This window comes from Ictidomys tridecemlineatus, chromosome 5, assembly GCF_052094955.1.
Source record: "Ictidomys tridecemlineatus isolate mIctTri1 chromosome 5, mIctTri1.hap1, whole genome shotgun sequence".
Taxonomy (NCBI): Eukaryota; Metazoa; Chordata; class Mammalia; order Rodentia; family Sciuridae; genus Ictidomys; species Ictidomys tridecemlineatus.
In genome coordinates this window covers 189,202,008-189,213,112 of record NC_135481.1, presented here as the reverse complement: position 1 = coordinate 189,213,112, position 11,105 = coordinate 189,202,008, and the positions used below count along the sequence as shown (strand labels likewise).

General features: G+C 47.2%; 1 protein-coding gene across 1 annotated transcript; it reads left to right on the top strand.

Annotated features, from left to right (window-relative positions):
- Positions 1-7,793: 7,793 nt before the first annotated feature.
- On the top strand, positions 7,794-10,591 carry Mc3r (melanocortin 3 receptor). Its single transcript, XM_005341382.4, has one exon. It carries the CDS (start codon positions 8,279-8,281, stop codon positions 9,245-9,247), a length of 969 nt encoding a protein of 322 aa, XP_005341439.2. The 5' UTR covers positions 7,794-8,278; the 3' UTR covers positions 9,248-10,591.
- Positions 10,592-11,105: the final 514 nt, after the last annotated feature.

Genomic DNA, 11,105 nt, shown 5'->3' with positions numbered 1-11,105 from the left:
ATACCAGATGTCCCTGAGACGCCCCTTTCCCAATAATTTCAAGAGATAAGGCAGTATTTGGGGGAAAAAAAAAACATTTTAGTTAAAATCTCTACCTCCTGGAACAGAAAAAAATAAATAAGGGGAAAGGGAAACTTCTTTCTTGGCTGATGGTGAGAGCAATCAACAGAATCAAATGGTGAGCGAGGCCTCAGAGAAAGGGGATGAAGTCCACGCTGGTGACTGCAAGAGTAAAGCGTCAGCCCAGGTTAAGGAAGCAATTAAGGATGGTGAGAGGCTCAGCTGTGGCTGCAGGAGCCGCTGGAGCACCCCAGGGCTGTGGGGACTTCTGGAGGATGAGGGAAGGGCCGGGAGGGCTGCACAGACGTGCTTTCCACACGTGCGTGTTCCATCCAGGCAACTTGAGAGAGGTTGCTGCTCTCGTCCACACTGTTAAAGACACAGGTTAGAAAGATTAGAAACTCCCTTTTTTTCTCGTATGATTTCTTTATTTTTAATCGACAAGCAAAAAGTGAATATGTTTGTGGTGCTTTGATAGATGTGTGCACTGTGGATGGCTCCATCACACTGTCCAGCACGTTTACTAGCGATTCTTCATGGGACTGCAATGCATTTAAGACACGGGAACGCAATTGCCATGGCATTTTCTAACAAGTTTATTGGGGTGTGTCTAGAGACCATAAAATTCACCCATGTTAGGTGTACAAATGAGTGAGCTTCAGTGTGTTTTCTGAGTTGTGCAACAGCACCGTTCTCCAGCTTTTGAACACATTCATGCCCCTGGTGTCATGGTTTGGGCCAGGAATGTCCCCAGGGTTCACATATTCAGGCTTGGTCCCTGATGCAGCAACAGTCAGACCTGGGACTTGTGGAGAGTGACTGGACCATGAGGGCTGGGGCCTCGTCACTAAAGTCATCCACTGGTGGGTTCACATTTGATGGCAGTACGGGGCGGGGGGGTGAAGGGAGTGGAGAGGTGGGACCGAGTTGGAAGAAGTGAGCCACTGGGGTGAGCCCAGAGGGTTTAGGGTTTATCTTCTCCCCAGCCCTTTCCTCTCATATTCTCTCTCTCTCTCTGTCTCTCTCTCTCTCTTTCTCTCTATCTCTAACTCTATCTCATCTCTCTCTGCCCCTCTCTCTCTCTCTCTCTCTCTCTCTTTCTCTCTCTCTCTCTCTCTCTCTCTCTCTCTCTCTCCCCCACCCACCCTCCACCACCACCCCGCCCCTCCTTCCTGCCTGCCATGAGCTGCGCAGTCTTCCTCCGCCATTAGAAAGATTAATGCTTTACCTCATCTCAGACAGACCCAAAGCAAAGGAGCCGGCTGACCATGCACTAAAACCTCTGAAAGTGTAAGTCAAGATAACCCTTTCCCCTTTAAGTTGATTTTATCAAGTGTTTCGTCACAATGACAAAAACCTGACTATCACACCCACGAAGACCCCTTGTGCCCATTTACCATTTATGGTCCATCCCCTTCCAATGCCACCTTCCATTCCTGGCTGCTAGGAATCTACTCTCATCTCTACAGATTTGTTTTTTTTTTTTCTGTATATACTTTATAGAAGTACTAGCATACAGTAGATGCTTTCGTGTCTGGTTTCTTTCCCTTACAGGTTTCTGAGGTTCTTTTGTATGAGCCTGCATCAGTACTTGATTCTTTTTTACTGCTGATAGGGATCCATTGTGTGGACACACCACAGGCTGATGATCTCGTCATTATTAGAGAAACCTTGGCTTGTTTGCACTTTTGGTAACTATGAATAGTGCTGCTATGGATATTCACATTCAAGTCTCTGCAGAAACATTTTCTTTTTTCTAGGTACTTCATTTCACTAGATACTTAGGGGAGGAATTGTTAGATCATATGACAGATTTGTGGAGTTTTTTTCCCTGAATTAGAGAAGATAAAACCAAGAAAAAGTGAGCTACACTCCCAGCCTTTTTTTTTTTTTTTTTTTTGAGATAGTGTCTCACTAAGTTGCTAAGACTGGCCTTCAACTTAGGGTTACCCTGAGTCACTGAGATTACAGGTATGCACCAACATGCCTGGCTTATGTTTAACCTTTTTTTTTTTTTTTTTTTTTTGAGATAGGATCTCACTAAGTTGCTTAGTGCCTTGCTAAATTGCTGAGGCTAGCTTTGAACTTGCCATCCTCCTGCCTCAGCCTCCGGAACTTACAGCATGAGCCACCACCGTGTCTTTTTAAAGAAACTGCCAAACTATTTTCCAAAGTGACAGTGCCATGAGATTATTTTGAGGCTGTCTATTGTCCCATGTAAGAAATTAAGCCTCATGCTAGGTGATGCTTTATAAAAATGAAGAGGTCAGCTCCTCCCACAAGCCACGTGCAGTCTAACAGCTGGGAAAATTACAGAGCAAGCTACTCACTTCCTCCTTTGCCTAAATAGCAGGGGCTGCCAGAGCTTTACAGAACTAAGATGATCTGGAAATAGAGATGGCAAAGGGATTCTTCTTTTAAAGCATATTAAGCAGCTGATATTCTCCTGACAGAAATCAGAGCTAGTCTTATCTAGGAGGCTGAATTTAGCTGCAAAGAATAGAAAGCCACACATTATGAAGGCTTACACAAATAGCGTTTTTCCTCTTTCTCTTTCACATAGCTAGAAATCCTTCCAGAAGCAAGCAATTCAAGGCAGGGACTGCCTTTCTACACAGTCATCAGGAATTCAAGCATCTCCCGGATTGGGAATCCACGGTCATCAGATCTGGCCCTTGTCTTTAGCCCTCGTTTTATCTTTCCAGGCAGCAAAAAAGAAATTGTCAAGGGCAGAAGAGTTTGTGCCAGTTGGGTTTGCTAGTGGGTTGGTTCTGCGGCATCCCTGGAGGTCCCTCTAAGACGTGGCTTACACCTTCTGGCTGGTCCTGGGCCACGTGCCTTGTATGTACAGGAGTCTGCATGACACTATAAACCGAGTTTGCTGCTGTCCCAACAAACAGGGCCCATGAGTGAGGAAGAAGGGGTGAGCAGGCATTGGTGGGCAACCTGCAGTCCTGCCTTCTTGGGGTAGAGAAACCAGCACTGGAAAGAGCATACCAAAGAAGCTGGCACACAGTGGGCAGTGGTTTGGATCTCCTCCACCCAAAGTTGAAGGTACAGCAGGGACCTGGCAACACGTGATTTACAGGGGAAGGGATCCCAGGAAGCAGGCATGAGGGAAAGGGGAGATGGAGATGGGTGAGGAGGAAAAGCCAGCAACAAGACGGGTCGTCAAGGCTGTGGCAGTGGGCAGTGGGGTTCCATTCCAGGGGATGCTGGGGAAGCATATGAAGCACCTGCCAGAGTCCACCCAAGGACAGGAGGCTGCAGAATGTGTCTATTAGTTTTGGCTTTCGTTAGTTGAGGATGGCATGCACTCCCCTCACTTCTAGGCTGAAATTGTTCAGGCAAGAAATCACACACACACACACACACACACACACACACACACATACATACACACACACACACATACACATATACATACACACACACATACACATATACATACACACACATACACATACACACACATACACATATACACACACACAAACACACACATACATATATACATACACACACAAATACACATACACATACACACACATACATACACACACATACACACACATACACATATACATACACACACACATACACACACACATATACACACACACATACATATATACATACACACACATACACACACACACACACACACACACACACACACACACACACACACACACACACAGGGCCTGGGGCAGAATGTAGAAGCCCTGAGGGAGACAGTGGCAGAGGGAGTGGAAGTCTGAGCTCCCTGGGAACTGTCCAGCAGACAGGTGCTGAATTGAGAGGTAGGCGACATCAGCTCCCCAGGAAAAACGCCCAAGAATGACAAAATAGTCGTGTGTTCAAAGATGACCACTGGCCAATGTCATCCCTTATCAGTGGTGTTCTAGCTGTGCAACACTCTTCATGTGATCTCTTAAAATAGCTTTACTGAGATCACACTGATACTGTATGCCATAAAATTCTCCCATTTAAAGTGAACAATTCAGTGACTGGTATGTACATTAGTATTTGCCTAATGGCCATGTATATTTTTCACCCACTTGTTGGATATTTTGAAATCTCCTTTGGTAAAATGTCTATTCCAACCCTTCACTGCCTATTTTTAATTTTTAATTGGTAGATAATCATTGTATATATTTAGGGGGCACAGGACATTTCAATATACACAAACAATGTGTAGGGGTCAGATCAGGATAATTTTCTATGTTTAATTAGGCTATTTGGGTTTTATTGTAAATTTTTCCTATAAGTTCTAGCTACAAGTTCCTTATGAAATTACCTGATTTGCAATTATTATTTTTTTCCATTCTGTGAACTGTTTTTATTTTCTTGGTAGTATCTTTTAAGACACAAAATTTTTCATTATGGTGGTGCCCAATTCTTATTTTTTTCTCTTGTTGCTTGTGCTTTTAAGAGTGAAAGAAGAGCCCTGAGCTCTGTGAGCTTACCAGCGGAGAGTCAGAAGGGAGGGCAAAGTGGTGTGTGAAATTTGAGGAAAGCTATAAAACGGAATTGACATTTAAGCTGGATGTTGAAGGATAAGAGGAGGATGCCAGACACAAAATTGAAGAAGAGCTTTTCGGGTAGAGAGAACATCTGGGTGGATTTTCTCCTAATCCACAGCAACTTCTTGTTACAGTTTATTATAACAGTTTCAAACGGGAACCGTCATGTATGCCAACACCATATGGTAAACAGTGACAGAGACTGCGTGTCTTGGAATTACTAAAATGAAGCCAATTCATTTATAGATGGTTCAGTTACAAGTGATGCTGCATCTGTGTGGCTTCCCCCGGGAAGTAGGGAGCCGTATTTAGAGACCAAGTCAGCATTCGTTAACAGCCTTGACAGCACTGAGGACGCAGGTTGAAAGTGCCAGGTCTTCTGCTGTCTCTGAAGGATGCACAGAGCCAGAGGATGGGACCTGGGAAAGGTAGCCCTTGCTGGCCCCTGCCCAGCAGAGAGCAGGGGATGGCCTCGGAGGAGGTGGGTGGTCCCTGCGGTGTCATCTACCTGCAGGTGTATCTAGTACCCTTGAAACACCAGGCCAACAGAGATGAAACCACAGACCAGTATAAACGCACCTCTGACGTGACCCCAAAGGTGAAGAGAAGGAGCCAAAGGATTAAGATTGCTTTTCCTACAACCTGGGGAGAGTGCGACTTAGCATCAGGAATTACATCATGCAGCTGGAAATAAATGGAAGTGGTATTCCTCAAGCCCCCCAACCCACAGACTGAGATCCACACCTGTGTGCACTTTTGCTTCAGCAGAAACTGCCAACAAATGAATCTGTTTACAGACACGGGGAATGTGGGGCAGTGTCTTTCTTCCAGCGTTCTCTCCTGAGTCGCAGATCTTTTGAATTCTTATCAATCCAACTGGAACAAAGGGTGCTGAGGTCTCAATTCCAGTTGCACTTCCCTGAATTCCTGGTTTGACTTCTTTCCATGTGTTTATCATCCATCTGCATTTCTTTTTTAGTGAATCATTATTCATACCCTTTGCCCGATTTTCTGAGAGGCAATTCATCTTTTCCTCATTAATATGAAAATATTCTCTGTATATAAATGAAAATAACCTTTGCCTATAGAAATGTTTCTGTCCTATTTGTCTTTTCACTTTATTCACGATTATTTTTTTCATGATAAATTTTGGATTGCCCATCTTAAGACCTCTCCACCCCAGGGTTATATAGTATTCTATTTTTTTCTACTTGCACATGCATATTTCTTATACTTCACACACATACGAATCCCAGATGGATTAGCCCATTATGTCCCATCATCCTGTATCTAGGACATCTATAAAATTTATAGTTTTATAGGTGTCCTATAAGACTTTATAGGTTTGTATAGGTGTCCTATAAGACTTTATAGGTTTGTATAAGATGGTAGAGCATAGCAGGATAACAATCCATCTATCATCTAGTTCTGTGAGTATGTGTATAGGGGCAAAAGGCTTGTGTTTTGTGAATTTTCATGATCTGTCTGCAGAACCAAATCAAACATGAACCAAATGTTAAATTGTACTTCCAAGAACAGCACATTATGTAAAGCAATTGCTAAATTCTGCCTTGTACATTTTCCAGCTAAAATCACCCCCATCCTTCCCACAACTTAAGAAGGAAGTAGGGCCATCCCCTGGTGCTCCCTCCTCCACATTCCCACACCCCACCCATCTGATCCTGAGGTCCTCCCTCCAGGGCTGCCTCCACCAGCTCACACTCCCTGTCCCACCCCCTGTGCCCTGGACTCTGGCTCCAGGATCATCCCCCTCCAACCCATCTGCACCCTGCAAGCAGGAGCTTTCCTCAGAAGCACACCCGTCTCATCCCCGCCCTGCCTGGTCCCTCCCTCAGCCCCACCAACTCTAGGGTGCAGTCCTGGAGTCTTGATACACAAGGCTGCTGCTGTCCTGCAGAGAACCTAGCCCCTCTTGGCTTTCTAGAAAACCTTTGTGGCCTCACTTCTGAAATCGTGTCTCCCAGGACCACAGTCTGGCCAGTGCAAAATACTCTCAGAGCTCAGAAACCCCAAGCTTCCTTTTCAATAGATCTCAGCCCTGGCTGTGTCCCTGCTCACCTGCCAAAAACTGAGCACACACTTGTCCAGATCCTAACCCTGGGTAACTGATTTAGTAGGTCTCCACACTCCCCAGATGGCTTTCATGGCCAGGGGGCTAGTCCCCCAGTTTCAGGCACACACACCCTCTTCCTGGAACCCTCTCCTACCTACTTCAACCCAGCCCCCCACCACCACCCACCCCACACTGAAAATCACCTCTTCTACATGGAAGCCAATATCTAGATGCTCCTTCCTCCAGGAACTTTTCTTTCCCATCAGGTTAGAGCCCCTTTTGTTTGCCTTCCCAGCCCCCCAGGCTCCCCTGACTCAAGTGTTCACCACACTGAACTACACTGGAGACATAAACCTAGCTGTTAAAGCAGTAGCAGGGTTTGAGAGAATCTACTCCTGTTTTAAAGGAAGTTTTATTGTTGGTAAAATGCTACCAAACAGCATTGCATGGTGCAGAGAAATCTTTCATGAAATGGAGAAAAAATAGATGCAGAAAACTTCATTATTATCTCATTTTAAGAAATTTCCAGAGACACCCCAGCCTTCAGCAACCACCACTCCTACCAGTCAGCAGCAATGGACATCAAGGCATGACCCTCCACCACCAAAAACCCTTCACCTCCCTGAAGGCTCAGATGATCATTAGCATATTTCATTCAAAAACCACATGTTTTTTCCAGTGCCAAGAACCCAAACAATTATCAGGCATGTGTACTTTTTCTATAATATAATGCACACTTAACAGAATACAGCATATTGTAAACATGTTTTTTAAATGCTTTGGGAAATTTTAAAGAATTTTTTGACCCACTTTATTGTACTACTTGCTTTATTGTGGTGGCCTTAAACTAAACCTGCACTTCTCCAAGTTAGGCCCACAATTGCCTGATGTCTCTGGCACCTGACTCGGAGTCCAGGGAAAGCAGGGACAGCAACTGTCTTGCTCACCACTATATTCCTGCACCCAATAGAAACCTGACATGTGGTGGGTACTTATTTTCAAAAAGTAATAAAACCAATAAGCAAATGAATGAGTGAGCACATGGATGCTTGGCCGGTCTGTGCAGGCGCGCAGCCTGACCTGCAGAGGGCATCAGCCCGCTTCTTCAGCTCCCTGCAAAGCCCTGGAGTCGGGACCTGCTGTCAGTCAGGCAGGTGCCCGATGCTCAGTGGTCATTTCACTGCACTGAAGATTAAGTAGGAGTTGTTCACCCTCCGCGACACATAAAACCGGAGGGCTCCCCTCACTTCCAGCGACAGGTGCCACATCCCCTGTCTTGCTATGAATAGAGCCGTAACTGTAGCAACCAGTGCCAGGTTTTCTGTTCCCAGGTAGGGATGTGAGAGGAGACAGAGAGGGGGTCAGAGGGAAAGAGAAAGAAGCCTGGCTGATCAGGAGCTACGAAGCTGCTGCTCCTGGAGAGACAGAGGAAAGTTCCCGTACTAACTTCTCTCTCCGTCCCTCTCTTTCTTCTTTTGTTCTGGGGGGAACAAAATCTGAGTCTGGACTGGACAAGTATCCAAAGAAACATCTAGGGGGAGATGCTGCCTTTCCCGTGAGCAGCAGCTGCTTCCTCGGAGCCTGCAGGAGCCCCCGCTCGGATCAGCCGTCTGTTGCCATGAACACTTCCTGCTGCCTGCTCTGGGCTCCTCCAGTGCTGCCCAATGGCTCCGAGCGCCTCGTGGCCCCTTCCAGCAACCAGAGCCACAGGGGGTTCTGTGAGCAGGTCTTCATCAAGCCTGAGGTCTTCCTGAGTCTGGGCATCATCAGCCTGCTGGAAAACATCCTGGTCATCCTGGCTGTGGTCAGGAACAGCAACCTGCACTCCCCCATGTACTTCTTCCTCTGCAGCCTGGCCGTGGCCGACATGCTGGTGAGTGTGTCCAATGCCCTGGAGACCATCATGATCGCCATCATCAACAGCAACTACCTGACCTTCGAGGACCGGTTTATCCAACACATGGACAACATCTTCGACTCCATGATCTGCATCTCCCTGGTGGCCTCCATCTGCAACCTCTTGGCCATTGCCGTCGACAGGTACGTCACCATCTTCTATGCGCTCCGCTACCACAGCATCATGACCGTGAGGAAGGCGCTCACTCTGATCGTGAGCATCTGGGTCTGCTGCGGCGTCTGCGGCGTGGTGTTCATCGTCTACTCTGAGAGCAAGATGGTCATCGTGAGCCTCATCACCATGTTCTTCGCCATGGTGCTTCTCATGGGCACCCTCTACGTGCACATGTTCCTCTTTGCCCGGCTGCATGTCAAGCGCATTGCGGCACTGCCACCTGCTGACGGGGTGGCCCCACAGCAGCACTCCTGCATGAAGGGGGCCGTCACCATCACCATCCTGCTGGGGGTGTTCATCTTCTGCTGGGCCCCCTTCTTCCTGCACCTGGTCCTCATCATCACCTGCCCCACCAACCCTTACTGCATCTGCTACACGGCCCACTTCAACACCTACCTGGTCCTCATCATGTGCAACTCCATCATCGACCCCCTCATTTACGCCTTCCGGAGCCTGGAGCTGCGCAACACCTTCAAGGAGATTCTCTGTGGCTGCAATAGCATGAACTTGAGGTAGATGGCCAGGGCTGTGGAAGTGGTCACCAGTACAGCCACTTTGGGACCTCCTTCCACCAACCGAGATGCTTAGAAAGGAAAAAAAAAGTCCTTGAAAGGTGTAAGACTGTGCTAACAGCCAAGCCTGCACTTGTCTTTAAGTTCACACAACCTTTTAAAAGGGAAATGGCATCCAACGGGATCTCTGGAAGGACCTCTGTGGGTAAGTCACAGTCTGGTTTCCCACACCATCTCTGCTGCTCTGGGTGCTGCTTGCGTTCACTCCTGTGTGCCCAGGGCTCCTAATGCCTGCCTGCTCACCTGCTTCACACCCAGGTCTTTGTGCCCAAGCCAACCAGCCTGGGGGCTTCTCCTGAGCAAGAAGAGGGCTCGAATCTCTCACTGTTAACAGCTTTAACCTCCAGCTGTCAGCCACACACACAGAGCTCTCCCTTACTCCATTAGAGACCTAGTTCCTACTCCACTACTCTGTGTAGTGAAATCGTCGTCTAAAAACAATTAACTGTGAAAGACACAAGGTGATGCTGTTTCCTTCTCCTTGCCCTCGCCCCACCGCAGCCGCACCCCCAAATAGCATGGAGAGGTAGCCCACTGCTATCCCTGCTCCCGCTGCGGTGCTGTGACTGTCAGGTGTTCATGCATTAAATCAGAGGCCGCCTCCAAACTCTACTGAAAGAGAAAAAGCTGTGGACACTCAGAATATGCCTGTTGTTCTTGTATTTTGCCACCTGCCATTGTAAGGAATGTATTACTCTTTAAAAATCATGATTATTATTCCTTGTCTGTCTGTAAAACAAGAAAGGGAACTGTGGGAGGGGGTACATATGTCACCAGAAATTGCTTTATGGTGTTTAGATAGTTGGAGGAGCTGTCTGCCTGCCCTGTGGCTTTCCTGGGAGTTGTCTGTTAGTCTGTTCTTGGTTTTGTTTCTAGCTGTGCTTCTATGTGATGAATTCAACAGCAGCCACCAAGAAGGACTTTTTAACGGGTCACTGTTCCTTTTGCTCAACATGGTGATAAGGTTGGGTGACCCTCTTTTGACCTCTGACCCTTGTCGATGAAGCTATTCATTCCTGCACGCCCAGGGTGAGATTCATGGACTGCCCCTGCACATCGCTGCTCTGGGGCAACTGCCGCCTCCTCCCCGCCCAGAGTGACTCCAGCCTGTGCCCCCCTGGGCCTCGGATCCTCGCAGGATGCCACGTCCTTGGGGCATAGTTGTGCTTTGTTAAAACTGGAATGTGTCAGGCTTTCTGTCCTTGCAGACTTTGTCTCAGTGTAAGCAAAACCACTTGTTTCTTGCTTTGTTGTGATGCTTGGAGATAATAAAAGCTTTGTGGCTGTTGGACGTGTCACACTGCAGCACACCAGCTGGAGTGCCCTGGTGGCCTGTCCACCCTACGCTTCACTCTGGTTCGGGAGCTATTCTGCCATGTCATAAATCTTCACTCTTCTAGGGTGATGCCTTTTAGCCAAACTACAAAACTCTCCCATTAGGTTTCAGAAAATACCAGTCTTCCAGTTCCTTGGCCACTGTCATTCCCCATCATTTAATCCAGACACCAAATACCAGGGCTCATCTGTCACCAGTCAGCAAGTAAGTGTGGAAGACGGGAGGTAGAATCCATGGGAAAATAGATGAACAGCCACAGGAACTACCCTGTCCTTTTTCTGTATAAACAAGATAAAAATAACATTATTTGGTGTCTTTTATATATCAGTTTCCACAGTATTTCATCTCATCCTGTCAGCAAGCGCCTAACATAGGGGTGCCCTTTTACAGATGAAGGGATGTTGTGCTGAGGGGCTTGTGACTGTCAGAGGCCAGTTGGGCATGTTCACAGGACATCTGCCTGTGC